General features: G+C 55.2%; 1 protein-coding gene across 4 annotated transcripts; it reads right to left on the reverse strand.

Moving 5' to 3' along the window:
- Positions 1-9,624: 9,624 nt before the first annotated feature.
- Positions 9,625-21,363, reverse strand: SPRY3 (sprouty RTK signaling antagonist 3). 4 transcript variants are annotated; one of them, XM_083796642.1, is made up of 2 exons: positions 21,315-21,363; positions 9,625-16,317 (listed from the first exon to the last, which is right to left on the reverse strand). In XM_083796642.1, the coding sequence occupies exon 2, from the start codon at positions 16,268-16,270 to the stop codon at positions 15,350-15,352; it is 921 nt and encodes a 306-aa protein (XP_083652768.1). In that variant the 5' UTR covers positions 16,271-16,317; positions 21,315-21,363; the 3' UTR covers positions 9,625-15,349. The 4 variants fall into 4 exon arrangements, with proteins under 4 accessions (XP_083652768.1, XP_083652769.1, XP_083652767.1 ...); XM_083796643.1 differs by lacking the exon at positions 21,315-21,363 and adding an exon at positions 20,823-21,290; XM_083796641.1 differs by lacking the exon at positions 21,315-21,363 and adding an exon at positions 19,407-20,813.
- Positions 21,364-24,628: the final 3,265 nt, after the last annotated feature.

Genomic DNA, 24,628 nt, shown 5'->3' on the forward strand with positions numbered 1-24,628 from the left:
TTACTTGTGGGCTTGGGAAATAATTCACGAGCAGAGGAGATGGTGTAACAGGATGTGGGCATCTAATCTCTCCGTACCAGGAGACAGTCATAAGCACTGGCACTTACCCAGCAGTCAGCTACAATTTGTTTGCACACAGGGTTTGCTGGAAAATTGCATCCAGCCGTCCAGTTAATAAAAATCATCTTCACACAGCTCACCGGCAATGTTTGCTGAATGAGAGATGGCTGCTAAATTATTCACTCTGCACCATTGGAGTCTCAGCGGTGGAAGAGAGGGAAGGAAGATTTCGCTGCTGCTAGTCATGTTATGCTGTCGATTCATTCTCAGGGCTGGGAGTCTACCATCTGGTACTAAACTCACCAAGAAAAATGAGGGAAAAAAAAAAGGCAGCATTTTTAAGCACTGATTGCTCATCGTACAGCAGCTCTAGAGAACATTTTCTAACATTCATGAGAAGTACGGATCTAGAGGGAAGTGCAGAGCGGAAGGGATAATATGCCATTTAGAGTATTCCACCTACACAGATGTAGAGGCAATATATGAGGGCACAAAATCCCATTCTGCCTATCCAGTTTGGTACACCGAGGTCAATGGAGAGGCTAGATGTAACGTAACCTCCTAGATGTGTCCCTGGGAGACACTTTCCTGTCACTCCAAGCTCTCTTTGGCTGCTGAGCTGCCTTTCAGCCCACTTGGATTTTGATGGATTTTAACCCTGACGAGCAATTTGGAAGAAGATCAGCATGATGGGAGATCCTTGTTCCTCGCTGCATAACTGGAAATGCCCAGAGAGCAAGCGTGGAAAAATTGCTGCTGGAGATTCAAGGCCAGGTGCTTTGGTGCTCGCAGTGGAAGTGTTCTGGTGGAACTGCGTGGCTCTGGATGCATCACCTGTGTTTGGAAACACACCCGGCCCTGCTGCACAGCACGCTGAGCAATTCATTTTATCAGGAGCCAAACAGAGGAGATGCCTTAAGGAGCAGGACGGAGCGTGTCCCCGCAGGCAGAGCTGCAGAAGAAGATAGAGCACCTTGGCTAGATATGAAAGGCCCCAGAAGAACAAAAGAGGAGGAGGAAACAAAAGTCAGATGGGAAAACAAGCTCGCTAACTTGTTCAAAGAGCCACAGGCTGTCAGCACTGAGCACTAGCGATTTTGGGGGGCTTTAGTAAAGGATTGAGTGGTGGAGATAAAAGCACCACATGATTCATTAATGTCTTATGTGGCCTAGACAGGAAGGAGGACAAAGATACACAACTGCCATGGGCTTCCTATGCTGCATCGCAACACTGGGAAGAATTGAAACAACTGCAAGATGTCCTGGGTAGGTCCATTAACAGAGAGGCTTATTCCTTTCTATCCCTTTTTCTTCCAGGCCACCCATTTTTCACCTTCAGTATGGCTCTGGGGATGATAGAGGCTGGCATTACACTGGGAGATGAAGAAGGAGCTTGAATCAGGTTAAGATCTTCATTGTGCTGTAGCTTGGACTTAAAGCATCCACAAGACCCTCAGAGTGCTACCAAGGCTATAGCCTTCACTAAGATGCAATCCAGACACACATCCCATGAGCTTTATAGCTGAAGCTGTTGATTCGCTCACCACACAGGTCACTTTTTCACCAGCTTTCAGGCCGGGTGTTCCCTAATGCAAGAAGGACCCACTGATGGAAGGGGGCAAAACCTGGTTGTTTCTCCTCAGCACCTCCTTACATGTCCCTTGCCATATACTCTGCCCCTTGGCCTCTTCCTTTGGCCACAGCAGCTCATAGCAGAGGAAAAAAAGCTTTGACACAAGCTTGAATTTCCAGTCCTCCTTGGCTTCTTCCACCTCTCCCACCTCCTCCTGCTCTGGACTGGTAAAGCTGCTGCTTTCTTCTCACCCCCATCATCTTACCGGCAAAGAAGAGATGTCTCTGCACATCCACAGGTGCTGGATCCTCCGTTCATTTTCTTGCTCTCTTTCCCTTTCTTTCTCAAGTTGGTCTTCTTGTCCTTGAGGAACTGAGGCACTTTTAGCAAAATGGCATCCCCCCCCCCCCAAAATACTCATGAAGTCCCATATGCACACACCCCAGGTAAGCCATGATTGTTCTCATGCCAGGTACAAAAAAGGGCATTTTTCCCCTTATTTATTCTCAGTCTCATTCAGCCCATTTCTTTCCCTCTGAAACATGGTGGGCTTTTAGCTTGGGCACTGGGGGGTGGGGGGGTGGTGGTATTTGATTTTTAATGCTTACTTATTTATTTTTGACATTGCACAGGCCATTCCAGCACCCGCTTTATCTCCAGTGATCTTTGACCCCTGCATGTCAGGAGTTCAATCTGGTACGTTCCACTCTTTGCCCCCACTTAATTCTTTTTTAGCTGCTCGGCCTTTGAAACCTGGTGCCATATGCCAGCCCAAAAGAGCCCTGATCAATACCAGGGGACCGCGTCCCTGTGACCTTGCAACCTGCACCGTAAAGGGCAGAGGGCAGAGCAGAGCGTTGGCCATGTTTTCATTACGAGATTTCAGCTGCGGTTGTTGGAGGGGGAGGGAGAGCCTTTCTGTCTCACTTTCTTTCTTGCTTTCTTTTCATGAAATTTAGCCCAGCTGGAACACCAGTGCTCCTGGCTGCTTGTCGACTCCTCTGCTTCATTTAATGAAAGTGAGCAAGAGAACCACTGAAAATTGAGATGCCTGAGAAGTTAGAATGGAAAGACCAGCAGCACATCTTGGTGGAAGAAAGGAATTGTTTGTGTCTGTCCTTTTCAGATATCCTGGGCACTTTGGGGGTGCAAAGTCTCGATGGCCCTTGTAATGAAGGGACCCATGAAAAATTGCTTGGTCTGCACAGAAGAGCCCTGGAGACGTTGCAAAGCAGGCACCCAATTTCTCCCCCCAAAAGCTCAACTTCTCACATGGCCGAGCCCCTGCCCAAAGGATGGGCCTGTAGGAAGATGCTGGGGATGTCCAGCTGTCCCTGCACCCCACATTTCAGGTGTGGGGCAGTGTGGGGGGTTGTTTGAACCTCAACTACGCAGGGAACACAAGTCAAGGGCCACCGCATTTTAAAGCCACCCCTTTTTCAGGCACACACCTGCCTCTTAGTCATCTCTTTTGACTCTGCACAAAGAAAAAGTATATGTGCCTGCTTTCTGCCCTGCTTGCTTTCATTTTTAGAAGGAGATGAAGAGGGAAAAGTTTGCAGTGTCTCCATGGGACAGCAGAGCTGGAACAGCTTCCAAAGGGAGATTTAACCCAGCCTCACCTTGTCAGAGAGGGAAACCCAGCAGCTAAGGCTAAGAGAAAGCCACTCCCCCAGGAACAGCCAGCTACCAAGTAATACAGCGTGGAGAGACAGAAATTCTCCTTCGGCACAGCATCTTCTCTGTCTGCTGCTGTGGGTCCCATCCCCATGGTGTTCGGTGCCAGGGACCATGTGGCAGGACCAGGCTGATGGTGCTCTTGCCCCGTTTGCAACACATCAACACACTGCTTGCCTCGGGCAGAGGTCATCTGCAGTGCCATGTCCATAGGCAGGAGAAAGCTACTCCCAACACAAGGAGCAGACCTCCAAGAGGTGCAGGACAGAGCATGGCCGTGCCACCAGCCACCACCGTGCAAGCCATGAAGTGCCTGGGCCACTGGTTCAGCACTCACGTCCTGCTAAACCTCCTGGTTCCACAAGGCACTCAGCATCTGTTTTCCCAGGTGTCCAGAGGAGCAGGATGGGACCAAGCCAAAACCTTGAGCAGCAACACCTGGAGAGGGCCAGTGGGGTGATTTGTGTGGCATGGTTCTGGCTGCTGGCTGACGAGTTTAATTCCTGGTGTTATCATGACTGCCCAACCCAGCCACATGCAGACCTTCCCTTCTCACCTTTGTTTCCACCTCTCCACAGAGGGAGGAACATGCCAAGCTCTGCAGGACACTGACTCCCGTCATGACAGCGCTTCTGCCCGACCCTCTCAGTTTGGGGCCAGTGGTTTCTCTAAGCCTGTTAGGGGGCATTTTTGGGCTGAGCTGAGTTGCAAACTTCCCCCTTACCCTAAACACCCGAAGACCCATGGGGTGAAAACGTCCTGGCTCTCCCCAAGGTGTCTGGGATATTCCCTGAGGCTGGAGAGCAAGGAGTTCCCCATTTTGCATTGCACTGTGACCCAAGAGTTTGTCCAAGGACAGGGACGATGGGACATTTTACACTTTTGATTGAGTGCACAGTACCCGTGGGTGGCAAGGGGAGCTGATACCCCAGACAGAGGGCACTGCTGCGCACCATCTAATTAACCCTTCTGACTGCTTCGATTAAAAATAAAGGGGCCTTCAGGTCCCTGCTGGAGTGGCCTATTTTACGTGTGCATCTCCTTGGTTTTGCCTCAGCATATGATGTTCAGGAGGCGGTTATTTCAGGAAAGGTACGCTATAGATAACTGATCCGCCAGCCAGGTGTCATGTTCCTTCATTTATTTTCAATTACTTTGTCTCATTAGCTCCGGTGAGAATTGCCTGGTGTCAATTCATTTGGTCACCTCCGTGCCTGCCGCACCTCTCCGGAGGCACTTCTCCAGTGTGGTGTGATCTCTCCCTGGGGGACACTGTTACAAAACAGCTCTGCTTCTCTTTCAGCTTCATCTTGTTCTCATCCTCCAGGCCACCCCCAGCTTCCTGCCCCTTCTCAGGGACACACAGAGTTTCTGGAGAAAAGCTGTGACCAGGTGAGAAACCAAGTCCTTGGGGTGCGAGCCACCCCTCTGCTCCTCAGGGCGCTCATCACAGCGATAAGCAAGGGAAGCACCAGTGCCAGCATGCTCAAGCTGCAAAGGTTTCCTGCAAACCTCCTCCCCAAGCACATCTGGCTGTCATTACTGACCAGGAGGCCAGCGCAAGGCCCCTGGACCTGCTCTGTCCCTTGCCTCATTGCTCTGAAACTCATTTGCCTCCTCAGCTGCTGAACACTAGGCCAGCTCAGGAGTTTGTGTGCAAGCAGTGAAGTTTGTGTGAAAGCAACAAGGGGGCTTGTGCTGTCAGGGGGAGTCTTCGTCTCCATTTCATGGGGAACACTCTCAGGCAGAGCTGTCAGGATGAAGGTGGGAACCCAGGACCTCCTGGACCCTCATTTCAGTTTCCACGCATTGTGTGCACACACATACATACAGAGCTGCCTCCATGCCCTCAGTGCAGAGCCCACTTCTCCTGGCCAACAACCATGGCCACCCTTTTATCTGGGGCAGTACTGCGTGCCTGCAGATCTAACTCAACAATGCCCCAAATCCATCAGAGCTTCAGGGTAAGGTAGGTTCAGGTAGGCTCAGGGCTCATCCTGCTGCTTGCATGGACTCTCTTTTTAGCCCTTTTCTCCTTCCCACTGACACCAACACCATGCTGTGCCCCTCCAGCTTCTCGTCCCTCTACAGCCCAACACAGATGTCCATCCATCTGTGCCCTAGCTCCATGAAACAGGGTGGGGACAACTGCTGGGACAGACGGCGCCATGCAGAGAAATGGGGACACTCCTGGCAGGAGGAGATGCCAATGCCATTCCAGATGTGTCTGGAAGAGCCAAGCCAGCCTCCCTCTAGCCACAGATTCTTCCTGCTTTCTGACACAGAGCTTTGTAATTAAAGCCCTCCAAATCCAAATTCCCAGATGACAGGAGAAGTCCAGACCTGGAGTTTAGGTCTAGTTGCTCCTCTAGCTGAACCCATGGCGGGTTCTCACGGTGGACCACCACGAAATATCCTTGTGCTTGCTTACGGCACTGGGCACCTTTTTACCTGCCAGAGCTGCTCTCCAAGTGCGGTCTGAGCCATCCCTGGCATGTCCCCACTCCCTCTGGCACTGCTGAGCTGGCAGGGCTGGTGGCATGGGCTGCTCGTCTGCCTGCTCACTGTCAGCAGCATGGCCAGCTCAGCGCTGATGGTGACAGCAGCAGGGACCAAGAAGGGCATGATGTAATTTTCAGATCCGTCGGGGAGTTTTCAGCAGCGATGGCTGGAAAAAAACAGCATTTTCCTTGTGAAAAAGGACACATTCACTCTGGTTTCAATGAGAAAGAAATAAATAGAAAGCCTGGTAGTGACTGTCCTTAATTGATTAGTCATTTCTGCAGATGATAATTGCACATCAAAAGACAGAGATCCTACTGTTTCATGCAAATGTCCTTACGAATAACAGCAAGACACAGGGGAAGTGGGTACAGGAAATAAATCCTTTAAGAATCTGCCCAGGAGAATTTACAGTTTGAGGTTCATTTCGGGAAGAGAGTTTTGCTCTGAACATGCCTGGAAGAAATATCCTCAATCTCCCAAGCATCAGAAACACGGAGAGAGAGGAGGCCACGGGAGTGTCCACCAGCCAGGAGAAAGCATTGCTTCTTCAGACCCCAGTGGGGAACTTCACAGTAGCGTTGGCTGATGAGACAGGGTTTGAGACCTTCACTGCTACTCATGCAGCAACCCCCAATTCGGGGTCCTTCCCACACACTGCAGTTTCCTGAGCTCTTTGACCTGTGTCTGGGGTGTCCAGTCCCACTTCTTTTCCCCAGGCTGTCACATCTGGGACACCAGCTGAACCGCCATCTCCGCGGCTCCTATGAGAACCTCCGTGCTCATTTAATTATTTCAGTGAAGCTGCTAGCCCTGGTGTCTGGCAAAAGAGGCTTGTGAGCATGACTCAGTCAGCCTCCAAAAGCAGCAGCGAAAAACAAGAATCTGCTGTGAGCTGCATCTTGATTTTTTTAAGCCAACCTCGTGATGTTTTGCAGGGCCAAACTATGGGTCTGTAATATTAGGACAGTGCCATAAACTGCAGGCATTTTGGGGTGCTCATAAGCAAACTGGCCATTTTGCAAAAGGACGGTGGCACATTGCCATCTCTGGGGACATGGAGACCCTCTTGCTTATAGGGAGCAAGACCCTCTGCATCTTCAGGGCTGCAGTCTCAGCATGGGAGAGTATTTTGCAGGTGTTATCTCTTGTTTGGGCTATTTCAGATGTTCCCAGCTGCCCCCTCACTGCTTCAGGTGAATCCCAACCCCATGATCTCTCCAGGACCCCATATCCCAGAGTTTGCTGAGCAGTTGTAGGCAAAGCAGACCTGGGGGCATTGTTAGATTGTGCTCTCATATCTGCTCGGACCCAAGCAGCGTTTACTTCTTCAGGCCAGAGCAGGGGCCAGAGGTCTACAGAGCAATAAGCTGCTCTCAGCCCTACGTGGAGGATGACTATGGAAGACCTAGGAGATGTTTGTGGCTGTGGAGAAGCCGTTCTGCAAATTCCTCCAGCCTGAGCTTCTGCTGTGTGGTCCCTACAGCCCATGGTGACAGCCAGGAACTAGATTTGACCTTCTACCTCACCTTATCCAGCTCTGTATGCCCAGGTTCCTACCATATCACCTTCAGCATGAGGGTTAAAAAGAGCTGGCATTTAAGTATCCCTCCATCTCCTCCTCACTCTGACTGATGAAGTCACCGGCAGCGTTTAGGATCCGCAGGTGCAGCCGAATTCCCCTGCCGACCCGCGGGAGCAGCAGCCAGGTTCAGATCCACTACCTCCAGACGTCCCTCACGGAGGGCTGTTGAGAGCTCCTTCCCCTTTTGTAGTCAGTGAAGAGAAATAGGCACTTTCAGGGCATGAGTCATCTGACCTATTTAGCCATCTTAGGAAGAGATGAATGAGTCCTTAAGAGGGCTTGTTTCTTTCCGCTGTCTAGACAGCCAACCTCTCGCCTGCAGACACCTACCCTTGCTCTCCAGGCTGGGGAGGGCTGCTGGCTTCTGGTGGGTTTCCAGTTCAAGCAGAGTGTTGGGTCACGCCTGGATATCCAGGAGAGATTTGAGATTGGGCCAGTTTTGCTCCCTCAGAAAACGAGGGAAGATTTCAACGCCAAAAGGGTGGAAACCCACTCCTGCTTCTGCCTCCAGGGGAGGGCTTCATGGGCCTAGGACCGCATGGCACGGGCCGCTCAGGTCTGGACACCATCTGGCCATGTTAGCCAAGAGAAGGTGGTTTATTATTCTCAGCTAAGCCGACAAGAGTGAGTCACTCCCCCGGTGGCACAGCTACGTGTCCATGACCCACACAGCCCCACCAGCCAGCCCGTGGCGCTGGGCCCAGCAGCGTGCGCCATGGTGTGCTTGGGCCTGCGGGGCCTTGGTCTGCACAGGGGCGCGAAGCACCAAGGACTGCAGTTCAAAAGATTGCCCTGCTTTCCAGTTACCATGACTCTGAGATTCCTGGGACTATCATGAATTTCTCTGTGCAAGAGAAGGGAAGCGTCTAAGTAAGCGATTACCAGCTTTTTCATGTAGTCTGTGGACCCGTGCTTCTCTGTTAATCTGGCATTAGGGCTCAGGTCCTGAGCTTTCCTTCAACTTTCCTCTATGATTTACAGATCATAAAGATATGTAGATGCCAGTAAAATTGGTGGCGTGAACTGATAGGGACAGATTAGGCTTGGGAAGGTGGAACTACACAAACCAAAAAGGCTCCAGCATATTTAAAAAAAGCTATGCATCTAGGAACAAAACTGGTTGGCTGTGTCTAAGAATGAGGGACTCTGTCAATGAAATGAGGCAATGGGTGACAAATGGCCCAAAGTCATCTTTTGTTTTAGAAGCAGGGGAAGAGTGAGTCACAGCAGGGATTGGACTCAGATCTGTCCTCCAAAGCCCTGAAGCAAATCCCAAATGCTGTGGCTGAGGCCTTGGCACACGTTTTGGAAAGCACACTCTGGCACCAGAGATGGTACAAAGAGGACTCCAAAACCAATGAAACAGACTGAGAAAAGCCTTTATGGTGTGAGGCTTGGAGAATGCAAGCTTTTAGTGAAGCACAAATGTTGAGAGGGGTCTTGAGCACAGGTCTACCTCAGCAAAACCATCCTGTGAAAGGAGACAGGGTCAAGGGCTGGGCACTGAAGCCAGGGAGTTCAGACAGGGCTACGGGAAGTGCCACTACCCATGGGCTTCATTGGCCACTGAATCTATAGGAAGGGACTTTATGTCCTGGAAGTGCCTGAATAAAGATCCAGCATCTGTGTGGCAGGGGAGCTCCACGCGAACAGAAGATACTCGTGAGCCAAGAATTTGTTACTGGGCTCTGCACATGCAGATGCATTTAACACTGGCCTGTAATGTGCAGGCAGATCCGGGCATATGTCTGCTCCAGCAGCTGCTGGTGCTACGGCATAGATTTGTCCCTCAGAGGCCAAACACATCATTGAGGTGCCTCCTGCAGCCGGTGGGGAGAGACAGTTATGGACAAGCCACAGTTCCTCCTGCTGATGTCCACTACCGCACCACCCCAACTCTCCACGCAGCAGAAGGGCTTCAGAGATGTGTCATGGTGACCAAAATCCCCCAGATCTCAGCGATTTCTTACCTCACTCCCTCCTTTTGCTGCCCAGGAACCCACCCTGTCTCAAGGATCTGGGCCATTCACAGCAAGGAAGCACTCACTGAGATTCGTGAGGTTTTTTTAAGCATCAGAAGGGTTCCCAGGGGAGATGTTGGAGAGCCCAGACTGATCCCCACCACCACCCATCCCATGCCAGCAGTGCCCATGCAGAGCCAGCACCTGTTAAGAGCCCTTCCAAAGCCTGAGTCATGCCCTGGCCGCCATGAAGACAAGAAGACACGTTCAAAATTAATATATATTTTTATTGAATATTTGCTCTAAGTGGGCTTGTGAAGCCACCCATAGAATTACTTCTTTCATCTCAGCAGTGGTTCAGTAACAGTTATTAGCTTTGCAAGAGAAGAAAACCAAACAGAAGGGGGTGCATTAAAATAAATAGGTTATTTTTTCTTATCTTTAAAATAAACTTTTGAAATAAATACTTTGTGTTTTTTTTTTTTTAATTTTATTTTTTCCCCTTAAAAGGTACAAGAGTATTGTCAAAAACCAGCCATCAGGTTATAAACATGTATTATACCTTATAGAAAGGAACCCAAATAAAGGCAGCCAGGGAGGGACCTCTTTATACACTGTACAGAATGCCTTTGTACCAATTAAACAGAGAAGGAGAGGCTTCGGTTCTTGCTACGAGACCCTCCTTTGAAGCCAAGGGGACCCGTCTTCTCAGGAGAACTTTGTGCTGAGGACCCCTGGGGAGGCAGGGGGCTGCCTGTCCGCCAAGCATCATGAAGGCCTGGGGGAGCCCTTGGGAGAAGATGGGCAGAGAAGAAGGGGAGGAGAAGGGGGAAAGGGGCTCCAGGCAGGGAAGGAGGGGACCAGCCCTGCCAGCTCCAGGGGGGCCACAACACCAGGGAGGGTTTGGTCCTGCTGAGGCCCTTTGGGTGCTGCAGGAAGGAGCAGCAGGACGGAGACCCAGTGTGAGCCCTCTGCCCCCGCAGCCCAGTGCTTCCCCTGGCTCAGCACTGGGACATTCACCATGCCCCTAAGGGGCATTTGTTCTCTCCCCATCCATCCAACACCCCTCCTGCCTGCGGGCCCTTGCGGGGCACCTTTCAGCCCCCTGGATTATGCCCTCAGGGGATTCTTCTGTGACAAGCGCCCCAGGCAGACCAAGCCTCGCCTGGGCAGGTTCCTGCTCTGGGGGCACAGAGTGGTTACTAGAAGGAGACGGAGCTTGCAAGAGATCCCAATGCTCACTGAAAAGTACCCCAAACCATGCCGAGCCCAAAGGAGAGCACAGCTCTGGTTCAGATCCCAACCAGCAACGTGCAGCTGCTGCGAGCATCCTGCAGGAGTGGGCTCTGTGGGCTCCCAGAAGGAGGCGAGCCTCACCCGGAGCCTACTAAAGACCACCAATGGGCTTTGGGGTGGGGAGCAGGGGGTACATCCTTCTCTACTTTCCTCACTTGCCGATCACAAAAAGATAGACCTTCCAATATCCAATGCAGCCTCAAAACACCCACGGACCAGAGAGAGCGAGCAACCTAACAGAGCAGATGCTGAAAACAAGGCTGGGGCATGGCGCACTCCCCCCCCCGGGCCAGCCCACTCGCACAAACCCTACAGCAGCTTCTCTCGCCCTGCCGCTCATCCCTCTTTATTGCACTAAAGCAGCTGTCCGCAAACTGTAATTTCGTGCTTTGGCATCTTTTGGTCGATGACACTTCCCCACCGGTCTTTGGGATCATACTTGAGGATGGGGAAGAGCCAACTCAACAGGATTTTATGGGGATATGAGAATACAATCCCAAAGAGCTTCTCCCCCCCAAACCCAACTCTACAAATCAATTTATTTTTTTGGGGGGTGATCCTTAGCTGCCAGCTTCTGCTTTGATGCGAGGCACCGAGGTTTCTCAGGGGTAGGTGGCAACCTGAGCAGCAGCCCAAGGAGCACCTCTGCCCTTCCACCAGGAGGGCTGGAGGAGCTGGCATGGGATGGAGTCTTCACCCCAGTCCCCAGTGACCTCTCCTCAACAGTGTCCATACATTTACCAGTATTGAAGGAGGGGAGCGGGGCTGGGGGAATGGCACAGAGCAAGCACCATCAGGAGTCTTTGGAGATCCGGATGGGAAGAGCAGAGCAGGGGGAGCTCAGGTCCTGCTCAGCAGCTCCTGCCCTGCCTCCTGCTCCTTTGGCACCTGAGTCTCTCTTTCCTTAAATTTGCCCTAACATGTTTCTTGGAAAAGGAGCCCACGACCAGCACAGACACACAACGTGGAGAAATGCTCTCTTGCGAAGCAGATCCATCCTTGTCGGGTCACAGGGGTGCAGGGAAAACAGAGGACTTGACATGTGACTCTCCAAAAAGAAAACCAGAAAAGACACGTCGGGACAGAGAGAAACCCAAACTGTCAGGACAAGCAGCTGCAAACAAACATCTGGAGCAGATGTTATCTGACTCATTACAGGGTGGGGCAGGAAAGGGGCTCACAATTCCAACCAAAATTGGAGTCCTCTCGAAAGGGAAACCAAACTATCTGGCAGCCAGAGATGGGGAAGGAGCAGGATGGATCTGGTCTGAAGACATTAGGAAAAGCTCGGGAGAAAAAAAAAAAAAAAAGAAAAAAAATGATCAGAGACTGCCCACAGTCTTCCCGACACCAGAAGAGCTCAAAGAACCAGAGCTGGCCTCCTCTGAGAGCTTTTGGCAAATCCCAACCTGTCTTTTCTGCCGAGAGCAAGTAATGGGAGCTCTTCGAGGCCCCTCCAGATGAGCAGGAAGCAGTAACCCCGCATGAAGCCTCCATGAACAGGGTAGGGCCAGACAGTCCTGAACATCTCCAGCCCATGCAACTATAAGACCTGGACGTGGCTCTGCATTTTACCCTCAACACAGCCAAACCGAGCCCTGCATGGCCTGACAGCCCTCCGTGCCCACCCGGGCCTCCCTTCCTGTCAATGCCCGTCTGCGTGCCCCATACTCCGTACGATATATCTCACAGACTTGGCATTTCTTGCAGATCAGGCATCCAAGAGACCTGGCCGGACTCCTCAGCCCTGCGCCCAGGCTGTGGCATGGTTCCCTATGGGAAATGGGACTTCCGCACTGACCCAGAAAAAGCCCATTAAGCAGAAGGCATCCTGGCCTCTTATCAATCACAGAAGGCAAATTTGCTGCAGTTGTAGTGCAGGGCTCCACCTCGCCATGCTGGTGCCAAGCCAAACTGGCGCTGAGGAGCTGGTATCTGGACAGCCATCTCCTCATCCGGCAGCTCCAGCACCTGGGGGAGGTCACCCCATGCTTGCATGACTTGGGAGGCCGTGAAAATGATGAAGCTTCACATGTTGAGTCATTCCACCATCAGGAGAGGAAGCAATGAATTGCAAAGATACAGAGGTGGTAACTAAATTTACAAGACGGCTCCATTTAAAAAGGAGGAGGAAAAAAAAATCAAAGTAGAGCAAGTTGGAAAATTCTGTTCATTAGTTTTCTTCTAAAAGTTTCAATGAACTATTTCACATTCTCATTGAAGTGAGACAGTTCATATCCTCAATGGAAAAAAAGAAAGGGGGGGGGTTGGATTTTTACCCTAAAAAGATTTACACTTTCTAGGAGGAATAAGTTTAATCAGCACCAATCGAGAAGTGAACAGAGTGTTGAAAAGGAAGGGTGCCTCTTGGTGGAAGTCTCTCCCCAAAACACTGCTTGGAAATAGGGAGCCAAGCAACTGTTGGCATATGGAAAAATACATTTGCAAAATATTTTACAACCAATGCCACAGAGATGGACTTGTCTTGTGGTGGTACAGACACCTACAGGCTATTCTCTGAGAAGGTTATTGCCTTAAAACCCAAATGGCTGGTCATGGAGGACCTGCAAACTGCACGGGCATCGTCTTCTCCCTTCTGAACACCAGGAGATCCTTGCTGCAAGCCCCAGCACCACCCTGAATTCCCTACCACTCACGGAGGTGGGCTCTCTGTCTCTGGCCAGAGGAAACATCTTCCATCAGCACCCCTCAGGCTCCAGGTGAGACCAGGGTCAGGATCTCAGTCGTGCCCGTGACACGCCCCAGGCACAAACTTCACGCCACGGATGGGATCCACCTCCCCTGCCACAAGTTCAACATCTGGGTCCCTTAGAGCCAAGGGAGTCGGGCACCGCCAGAGCACGATTTAATTAATGTTTTCAAGGGGGATGAATCACTCCCTGGAGCTGCTTTTCTCTGCAGCAGAGGGAGCTTGGATCAGACGCAGATTTTAGATAGCAAATGTATGGGAAGATGAATCCCATCGTGAAAGCCTACCTCCTGGCTCACTGCAAGCCAGCACTAAATCCTACCCCCTCTCTGCAGCCTGCAAACCTCCCTGTCCCCTTCTCCCGACTACCCAGGAACTAAAGGTCTAGGATTAGCAATAAACAGACTTGGAAATCATCTTCCAGCATGTGCAAGTGTACCAGGAAGCCAAACCTTGCATCTGGCACCATTCACAGCAGTATCATGGATATTATTAGTAATAGTCCTAGCCATCCTAACGTTATATTTATATATACAAAAATAGATCCACAGAACTCTACGGAAAGAGGTGGCTGAGTGAATGCAATGGGCAAGCCCTGGACGGCAGGGTCTTGGAGGAAGCCAAGGGAGACATTGCATATATTTCTCCAGGGGAACCATTCACTTCCCTCCGCACACACGCGTCTTGAGGGAGGGACGGGTGGGCAGAGCCGAGCGCTGGGACAGCATCCCAGCTCCAAACTCCCCCGACCCATGGCCGATGCAAGCGGAGATGGGGGTCCAGGTCCAGGAGGATCTCCCCCCAGCTGCAGCAATGGGATTGACTTTTTATCATAGCACATAAATCATGGAGCACTGACCCTGTCTCAGGTTTCCTTCTGGTCTGCAGATGGCCCAGCCCAAGGGCTCGGTTCAGCCCCATTTCCAGTTTGCCAGCGCTGTCACAGAATGCCCTCAGCAGTGACACTGGTGGTGGTGTGGCACGCTGATGGCAAAGGAAAGCAAGGCGAGGACTCAAAGGCAACCTCTGCAGGGAGAGAAGGTCAGGGTCCCGTCTTTGGACATCCCCTTCTGCTCTCCATTTTCCCCAACCCAAAGCAGGGCCCCCCAATGGGGAGTCCCCCCACATCAGTGCTAAGTGGCAGGGAGAGCAGCGCTGGCTGTTGATAGTTGGGTTTAGGGACTCTTTTAAAGTGAATTCAGTGCTGGTGGAAGGTACCAGACAGGCAGAAGGCAGATCTAGGGAACAGGATGGTGGGACAAAGCTCCTATCCCCATGGCTACTTCACCCTACCCCCAAGGACAAGCCTGTGAAGGTAGAAGGGGAGGTGCAGCATCTGCTCAGTGATGGGACAGAGCTTGGGGGGAGCACCAACCCGCTCCCATCCCACCAGGTTTGCACTTTGGAGGCAGCCCCTCCAGCACTGCACCTCCAGGCGTGGAGGAATGAATGGCTATTTCAAACCAGCGTCTCGCTCTCCATCAAATCCCATGGGGACCTTCCCCTCGCTGCAGCTGGGCGGGAGCCAAAAGGTTTCGAAAGCTTCCCACACCTTCCCTTCCTCTTGGAGGCAGCACAAAATGAGATGCCATCTCATTTCAGAGCTAGCTGGCATCTCCCAGTGGCTTCCAAGCAGGCGGGGAAGCTGCTGCTGCCTGGGGGAGTCCTGCAGCACCTGGGGAAGTGGGCTGTGGGCAGTGGGAGAAAGTGGAGACCACCCATGAAAAGTGCTGGAAGGAGAGGAGGAGAAAACGAGTCCAGGCTCCTGGAGGACTCCGGCTTGGGATGCGTGGAACCACCTCTTCCTCCCGTGGGAAGAGCCACAGCCTGCGTGCTCCTGGTGGCCGGGGGACCCTGAGTCTCGTTCCCAAGAGGAGGCGGTGGGCAGGGGGAGTGCAGCAGAGCGGAGGGAGACAAAGGAGGACAGGGATGAAGGGGAGAGGAGGAGGAAGAGGAATCAAGCCTGCTTCTCCTCCCCGGGAGGGTCATACCGGCTTATCCAGCGTCTTGGGGAAAGGCGTGCCGCTGGAGGAGGAGATCTTTCTGCACACCGTGTTGGTGTGGGTCTGGCAGCGGCAGCCGGGGCGTTTCAGGCCGTCGTAACCCCGCTGGCAAAGTTTGAGGCACCCCAAGGTGGGAAAGTAGCAGCAGAGGCAGGGCATGAGGAGGGAGAGGAAGCTCATGGCAGCCCAGCGGGCGCAGCAGGACCCCGGCCCGCAGGAGCAGGGGTCGTCGGCGCAGGTGTCCTCGTCGTCGGTGGAGCAGTGGTAGAAGAGACCCTTGACGCAGCAGAGGCAAGTCCCGTAGTCGAGGAGGCTCTCGGGGGAGCAGAGGCAGCGCTGGTTGCAGAGCCAGCAGGAGGGCAGGCTGCGGGCGGCCGTGCAGCGGGCGCACTTGCACCGCCCGCACTCCTCGCAGATGAAGAGGTGCCCGGCGTGCAGGCTGGGCTTCTCCACCGCCCCCTTCAGCGGAGACTCCTCCGGCTTCAGCTCGCCGGCCCGGGGCTGCGTCCGGATGAGCGAGTGGCCCGAGTGGGACGGCGTCAGGCTGCTCAGGAGGCGCTGGTCGGAGGCGGTGGTGCTTTGGGACACGGAGCTGGCCGTGCTGGAATGGCTCATGGGTTGCTGCAGGGGTGGCATCTGGTGCTGCTGGCTGTGGCTGCGGTGCAGGTCCGGGAAGGTGGAAGACACCAGGCGGTCCTGAGGCCACTCCTGCTTGTGCGGTGGCTGCGACAGGGACGGGTTGGAGCGGGCTTGCTGGAAGCAGGCAGCCGGCCTCTCCACGTAGTTGTTGCTGGCACGGATGGAGCGGATTTGGTCAATGGACAGGACCTGCTGGAAGTCCTCGGCGGGTGGGTCCATCGTCTCGTCGCAGCTGAGCTCAGCCACACTGGAAGAGAGCTGCATTTCCAGGAGCAAAGAGACCCTGCGGCATCAGGGCACATCTAAAAATCCTAAAACGGAGCAGGAAGACAGAGAAAACGTTCATGTTACATTTCATAACGAGACCGTCCCTACAGCCCTGGGAGCAAAGACTGACTGCAGAGCTCCTAACGAAGTTATTCCCACAGCAAGCCTCAAAGTACTCCTGAGCCTGGGGAGACTTTGGCCCGGACATTTCCAAAAAGTGGGACTGTGAGAGCTGTCCCTTGACAAAGGAGGGTGCAGCATCTCCCCATGCTTTCCATGTCCTTCCCGAGGAGGTTCCCCATCCTCCTGCCAGCACTGATGGGCGCTGTCCTTCCTCCCTAGAGGAGGGGAAATGCGAAACTGAGGCTTGTCCAGTGCCGGAGCTGGGAACAGCATCTCCTCCAGATCAGGAGACTGTCATGAGCCAGAGGCACAGAGAAGGAGGGGAACCAAACACATTTAATTTCAAGCAGCAATAGCAACAAATCACCACTAATACGACATGTGCTTGGCCAGGGACTGGGACTCCCCAAGTCCTGGCATCTCCCACTGCAGTGTCCAGGTTTCCCACTTGCATCTCCATCCTGAACACCGAGGAAGGGCAAGTGTCTCCTTAGCCCCACCACAAACACAGTGTGAAGCTGGCAAAGCTGATTTAGCAGCTTGTCTTGCTCCTGCACCGAAGCTGCCATGCAAAAATGGAGCAGCAGCAGGGATGCCCTTCATTGCATGCCAGTACCCATCCAGAAGCTTTTCCCCCAACAAAATCAAGTCCAGACTTCAACGTCGGATACGTGCTTTTCGTGTGCGGCCAGCTTCCCCGGGACAAAGCCATTTTCTGGCAGATCAAACGTGTGATCCGCGGGTGACACCGATATTGTCACGGTGCCCACAGGAAGGCTGCGTTTCGATAGGAAGCTCCCCGTGGCCAGCAGGCCAGGCGGTGGCTTTCAAGTAGGTGAGGGGCCACAGGTAGAATCTGCTCATGCAGCAGAGAGAGGCAGAGGGAAGATTGATTTTCATTAGCTAGGCTGACCTTGAAGAGCAGGGAAAAGCAAAGGCAACTTACTTCGACTGTTAAAGCAAGATCTGCCCTCTCCCATCCCCCTTCCCGGAAAGAAAAGGCAACCAATCTGCTTAGATTTGTTGTTTTTTCCTTTGCAAGGAGCCCATCTCCAAGCTGTCTCGAGCGAGACGCTCGCCCCATCCAGGGCAACGCGGGCAGCGAGGGGGTCACTCTCCCTGGCTGCCCACAGCTGGTTTGGTACTGATTTCTTTAGCGGCAGTAGCAAGGTGAGCTGAGAGGGCACGGCTGGCCCAGACAATTTTTGTGAACACGTTTCCAGGATGGGAAACAGCCTCCTGTCTTCTGTTACCTGCTGCCGCTGAGCACATCGCCCAGAGGCTCTTGCTGAGGCAAGGGCTGGAGAGCTGGAGCCCTCCGGACCCCTGCGGAGATGTGGCACGTCTGTGGATGGGACCGTGCAGGAGGGAGCAGAGCAACCTCGGTGGGGTCCTGTGTCCCTCAGGACCCAGATCCCATCTCAGGGGGGGAATCGCAATGATTTACACCCAGTGCAGGAGGGGCTCCTCGCATCTGGGTGTCCGTCCCCTCCATCCTGGGTGCTGGGATTTGACGGGATTTGGGCTTTAGGACTCCAGCCAGGCAGATGGGGGACTCTGGGCAGGTTCCCATGGGGGGCTTCAAGCAAGGTGTGAGCCAAAGGGAGAGACCAGGGACAGTGGAGGGTCCCACAGGGATGGAAAGAGTGGAACTGAGAGACTGAGAGCAGGCAAAGAGCAGACCCAGCACAGCTACGCCCAATCCTCCAGGCAAGAAGCAGAGCCCAGGAGACACGAGAGCCACGCTTAGGCAGGAGGAGCAGTGCGGGGGACGCTGCAAGGTGGGGGGGACAGCGGGCAGAGAGGAGCTGGCAGTAGGAACACACCGCGCATTGCAGCCGGGACACTTGGGGTCTGGGTCCCGGCCTTGGATGCAGCGCCCAGGGCGTGACAAGTCCTAGGAGGACCCACAGCAGGGTCCGGATGCTCCTGGACCTACCATCCCCAGGCGCAGGGGTTAGACAGAGGTGTCCCCTTCTGGGACCTGAGCGGACATGAAATGGGGGTGGAGGACCTGTGGGTCCCCTGCTACGGCGGGACGGGGGAAGAGGGGCTGGATGAGCGGGGTGGGGACCCCACTCGCTCCCATCCCTCCCTGCTCCAGACAGAAACCAGCCGGGCTGGGGGGGCTGCAGCAGGTCCCTGCCCTGTCCCCAAAGCACTGTCCCCCCTCCCTGCCTACCTGCCCGGCCGGGGGGGGACCGGGGCAGCGTGTCCCCAGCCTCCTCCTCACACCCTGCCTGCCAAGCGGGCATGCCAGCCCCGGAAACCGGGCGAGCTTTATGGCCGCCAGCAGCCCCAAACATATAAAGTTCGTGTGATAATGGGCCAGAGGAGGGGATCGTAAAAGCAAATGATTTACAGGCGCTGGAGGCGGCTGCGAGCCGGGGCCGAGCCTCGCAGAGCTCCCAGGTGGGAGAGGAGGGGGGCTTCACCCACGCTCTCCCCTCCGCCGCCCCCCGGTGCCCACGCGTGGCCGGGCTCCCACCCGCACCCCCGTGCCCATCCCCGCCGCCTCCGGGCGCCCGCAGCCCTCCCCGCACGGCCCCCACGCGGGACACCCCGAACCCACGCACCCCGCGCTGGCGGCCGACACCCCCCTTTCCTACCTTTTTCCCTGTTTCTTCCTGCTCCCCGTTCCTCCCCCGCGGCCGCCCCGGCGCCCACGCGTGCCCCCCGCCCCGTCCCCACTCACCCCGCCGCCGCTCCATCCGCCGTGCCCGGCCGCCGCCAGCCCCCGCCGCGGGGCTGCCTAGGGGCGGGCGGCGGGCATGGGCGGGGGGCACCGCCCGCCCCCCCGGCCCCGCAGCCGGGGGCAGCGAGGGAGAGCCCGGGAGGGCTGCCCGGGCCGGGTTTGTGAATGCAGGCAGCTCCCCGGAGCTCCTTGTGAATGGGGGCAGCGTGGAGGATGGGAGGGAGGGAGGGATTTATTGCTGCCCGTTAGCATCTCTCGCTCTCCCTCTCTCTCTCTGCCGCTCGCCTTCCCGGAGCTGGAGCTCTTAATGCTTACCTAAGTGGCGTCATCCAGCTGAAATTGAATCGGCCCATTAGCGGTCCCCACAGAGCCCTGTGCATCCGCTCCCCAGATAATGACTGCAACAGAGCCGAGAGCTGCGGGATGCAGCAGGCGCTATTTAAACATTTCCGTCTCCTCTCGGGCTCCGCTTCCCCCCTCCGCGCCCACCGGCACGGCCCCGCTCTCCCCGGCCCTGGTCCCCGGGGGCCGCGGGTGGCAGCCCGGCGTAAGCCCTCAGATCAGTCGCCGTGGCCGAGCTGTGTCGGGTTTGGCCACGGGAGCAAGGGCTGGGATCGACCCGCGCTGTCACCTCGACACGGAACTGGCCGGGCGATGGGCACCGTCACCTTCTGCCCTCTCATCCCCGTCCCAGTCACCTCTGCCTGGGCATCTCAGGAGCACCAGTGGAGCCTGGATGCTGTCCACACCTTACTCTACTGAAAAGTCCACGCTGATGCCCAAATTAGCTCCTGTGATAGAAGCTCAGAGGCTGGGAAGGGGCTTCAGCGTGCCAGGCTCCTCCGCACCAGCCCCCGGCTCTCTGTTCTCCCAGAAACAAAACTCAGCCTCAAGGTCCTTACGGGATGGAGACCTTCTGTCCCAAACACTGCGCCCTCCCTCCTCGTGCTGCCTGCTGTGAGGCTTGGGTGCACTGAGGACCCTTGTGACACCCCTCGGCCCCATCCAGAGGTAACTGGGTGGGGATTAGCAGCTCTGAAGACACAAGACCTCTGCATGTTGGACGGGGCTACGGACCCTGCTGGAGCTCCCAGCCTCACTTTGTTCCCCTCGAGCCCTCCTGCTTCCTTTTCTAGTGGTGTTTGTTGGCCTGGCAAACAACATCAGCAGCTCGGGGGATGCTGAGGACCCATTTCTGAGGAGCTGGGCTGAAGCCAGCACAGAACCCGCTCCCCAGGGCAGGGCAGGTCTGGGTGCGTGGCAGCGGGATGGGCTGGGGGGGGGCAGAAGAGGGCACAGCACATGGGCACTAACCAGGAGGATCCCACTGACCTCAGTGGCTCCCTCCCAGTTCACGCCAGCAGAAGGCCAGCAGCGACCAGAGCCTCTGCCCTCCAGTGGCACCCAGCTGAGCCCTTCCAGGCTCATTTTTTTGCTGAGCATTTCTCCGTCTACACGGGATGCCTCCAGAGATGCTCCTCCAGGAGGGGTGAAGGCAGCCCTGAGAGCATCCCTCAGCCTGGGCTCCGGGCAGAGCCTTAACGCCGCGTCTCCACGCTCCGACCAGCCCCTCCTCTTCTCCACATCGCCCTCAGCTCAGGCTTTAAAGGCGCAGAAAGGAACGAGGTGCCCAAATCCCAGCGACCGCCGGCTGGCTGCCAGCGCCTGCCTCCGAACAGCACGTGTGCGTCCTGTCCTCCCTTTCTCCCAGCCCCAATCTCTCACTCCCACCTCGAGGCGCGCGGTGATTCAGGCTTTCCCTCCGCCGGCTCACAGCATCCCTGGCGCAGCCCGCGTCGTGCTCAGCCCGCGCCGCTTTATTCCTCACCGGCTGCCGAGGGAGGGCCGAGAGGCATGAATGCGGAGATGCCGAGACAAGTGGGAGGGTGGGAAGCAGAGGGAGAATAGCAGCCTCCTGGGGAGTTATTGACCGCAGCATCTCCGAAGAGGAGGGCTGGGAACCGGAATGAATGTGCAGAGGAGAAAAGTTTAGGGATGCTCCCAAAGGAAGGGTCTGGGACCGAGCCTCCAGCAGGTTTTAGGAGGGATTTTCGCCATAGGGATGGGGATGCAGACCCCTGGCCATGCACTGCCACAATATAAGCTGTATCAGAGGATGATGCGAGACCCCCTTGGCTCTAGGATAATCTCTCCCCATGAGTGGAGGCGAGCGGAGGATTTAGCATCCCTCCCGCAGCGCTGTGCCCCGTGTCCCCAAGCTACCTGCGACAGCCAGCCAAGCCCGATCCCGGCTCCCCCGCTGGGTTGGCGTCACTCCTCCCAGCTTGAATCCGCCGCCTTTTAACCCCTCAAATGCCCTTGGGGTCCTGTCCTAAGGGGTGGGGAGAGAAGCAGCTCCCCTGAGTCCTGTTCTCTGCTCTTATTTTGGAGCATCTCCTCCTGGGACAGCTGACAGTAAAAGAAGTGAGGAGTTACCCATTTTCCTTTCCTCAACAGGAGAAAAAAAAAAAAAAAGTTTTTTTTTTGGAGATGTGCAGAAACACGCGCGCATTTTAACGAAGGCAAAAGGGCTAAATCTGGAGCCTGAAGTACTCAGCTGGGATTTTATTGCAACCAGGAGAGCCTGGTGCCTCCAAGCTTCAGCACCCCTGGTCACCCTGTGCAGGCGGTGGGACAATTCACTGCCGCGAACCAGTCGGGAGAGGGGAATGTCCCAGGGCAAGGCTGAAGGTGTCTGATCTCTTCTGATGCTGGTAGCCAAGCTTGGGCACCGGGGGAGGGAAAATTCATCTCCAGCTAAAGATGATGCGGGGGGGAGGAAAACAAGGTGGGGGGAAAAAGAGAACATGCGATTCTCCTGATTAAATCAGCCAGAAACAAAGAAGTGCTGGTGCCCTCTAATTTTTAGATTCACAGATTTTAGGGCCAGAAGGGACGGTGATGTTCATCTAGCCTGACAGTCTGTATTATGTGAAAGCCACTTGAAGCCAGACAGTGCCACCCGCTCTTCAGAAGCAACAGCCAGTGCAGGGAAAGGTATCGAAAGGCTGCAGCTCTCCCAGGGTGCAGGGGCATGTGGCTCCAAAAACGTGCCTCGGTGAGGAGGAACCAGGTACAGCCACCCCACCGGGCTTGAAACAAACAGATGGCAGCACAGGGAGGGGGAAAACATAATTTCCCTTCCGTATCACACAGTTCCTCTGCTCAGCAAGCAGTGGGAAGGAAAGCAAGCCCTTCCTTGCGCTTTCCTTCCGAACCTTTCCTAATCCCTGGAAAGAAACTGCCGCGCAAGACTTCTGGCCCGGAGACGTCTCTCGGTTGCTTTGGAGTCAAACCTCGCTCTGCTGACCCTGCTTGCGCTGGCGCGGCTCGGCAGCAGGCAGGGCTGAGCCCCGCGGGCCGGATCCTGCGCCCCTGGCTCAGCCTGCGGCACCGCGGAGGCGCAGCCATTGAGTGCAGTGAGAGCTTTTTCTCTGAAGATGGAGCCAGGCAGCACCGAACACCAACGAAGAGCTCAGGATGCGTCCCTTTAATGAGCTGAGACTGGAACACGCGGAGGGAGCAGAAGCTGCCCGGATCCTGCGGGAGACGTGCTGAGTGGGTCCTGCTGACTCACGGGTGCAGATGGCGCGGTCCCCACGCGGCGGCGGCGAGGCAGGAGGTGGCATCTCGGGGGGAGCATCCAGCACCTGATCCCCACCAAATGGTGGGCACAGAAGCCTCTCCCCACGTCCCGTTGCAGCTAGCGAGCAGCAGGTGTTGGCCAAAGCTGGTGCTGGTGCTGAGTATCAGCATCGACAAGCTCCACGTGCTCTTCTTCTGCAAAAAAAACGTGTTTGGGACCATGAGGTTCCCCCACCAAAATCCACGTTGCCCTCCCAGCTGAGAAACCACGGTGCAGAGCAAAGAGCACTGGAGAAGCAAGTGGATGTGCAACACGGAGACCTGGGCACACACACTGCTCCACGGGGCTCATGGGCACGTGTCCCCTAGCCCTCAGGGCCACCTCTCTCCCTGCATCCTACACCTTGTGCTCCCTCCGTGGCTTCTCCACCACCCTGATCTTCTCCAGCAGCCATCGCCAGCCATCGCTTTGGGCCTCCTGGCTTTCCAGAGGTGCCAGATGAAGTTCCACCACAGCTTTCAGGAAGTCCTCCTGCAGGTGCCCGGCTGTCCCCAGCTCTCTGCAGACCCATGCACCCAAGACATCTTCCACCTCTCGTTCCCCTCCCAGCCCAGGTACCTGACCCGAGCACCCTCCCACACCCGGGTACCACCTTCCCACTCCAAACCCAACCCAACGAGCAAAGCTCATCCCCCGGGGATGGGGCAGGGGGCGGCTCCCCCCGGTTTCTTTTCCTTCAGCTCTTTGAGCTCCGATTTCAATGTCACTTTAACTTGAGCGCGTGTGTACAGGGGAGAAAGGCTCGGTATTAAATTGCCAATCTGGTCACATGTTGCCTGGGATTTGGCCGTAGCTAAGCAGCACCACCCCCGCATTCACTTTTTTGGCTGGTGACTCCTCTGCTCGGCGTAAGGCAGAGTCGGTGAAGAATAGGGGGGAAAAAAAGAAAAAGAAAAAAAAAAAAAGCAAAAAGGCGAGTCATTGTGAATGTCAGGAGCTCCTCAGCTGCGGGTGTGACAGCGATCCTCCCCCTCCAAACTCGCTCCGGGTGAGAGCCAAAGGGAGAGGGATTTCATTAGGATCTGGTAGCGGGCTATTTTCAGAGCTGACATCCTACCCACGGCTAAAAATAGCTGGTCCCCTCCACGCAAACCAGGGTTTCTGTTCTGTTAAACTTTAATAAACCTCAGCAAGGCTCAGACCTTGCTTTCTCCCCACACTTTGCTCCCTTGCTTGCTCTGCTCCCTTCCAGCATCCATCCCTTTGCCCCATCCCTCAGTTCCCACCACCCAGGTGCCCTCTCCCATCTCCCACCCATGGGGAGCCCATCCCAGATGCTTGCTGGAGCATCCCCAAGCAGGGACCACCCCAGAAGGGTGCAGGAGCACCAGAGCCACCAAGGGAAGAGCAGAGCTGCAGCATGACCTCGCTTTGCTCATGGTCGGGGAGCCCAGGACACCTCTAAGAGGTGCATCAACCAAAAATCGTGTCTGTCCCCCCCGTCCCACTGCTGCTGGCCCTTGTCTCTCTGGGGGCTGCTGGCAATTCCCTCCCTTCATTAGCGCCGCCACCTCGCAGGTAGTTGGAGCCATTTATAGCCCACGCTGACCCTGCTTTTCCAAAGAAAACATGAATTTAACTCCTTCTGATGCTCCTCTTGACTCAGCCCATCCTGGTGGTCCAAAACACCTCAATTTGGAATAACCAAGCTCTTCCCTGCTCCATGCACATCCCAGCCCCAAATATTCCTCCTTTCTCTGTCCGTAGCATGGCCAGCCACGCTGGGTTCTGCTGCTCCTAGGATGGAGGAAAGGTTTGTTAAAGGATGCTCAAAGCCTTCTCAGCTCTCCCAAATCGGGGAACAGCTCCATCCCTGCCCGCTCCGAGCATCCTTTGCACCACATCCCCGTGCAGGCTGGCACAGGGGCAGAGCTGGCTGGGGGGGGACAAG

The sequence above is a fragment of the Anser anser genome, assembly GCF_964211835.1.
Source record: "Anser anser genome assembly, chromosome: 13".
NCBI classification, from domain to species: Eukaryota; Metazoa; Chordata; class Aves; order Anseriformes; family Anatidae; genus Anser; species Anser anser.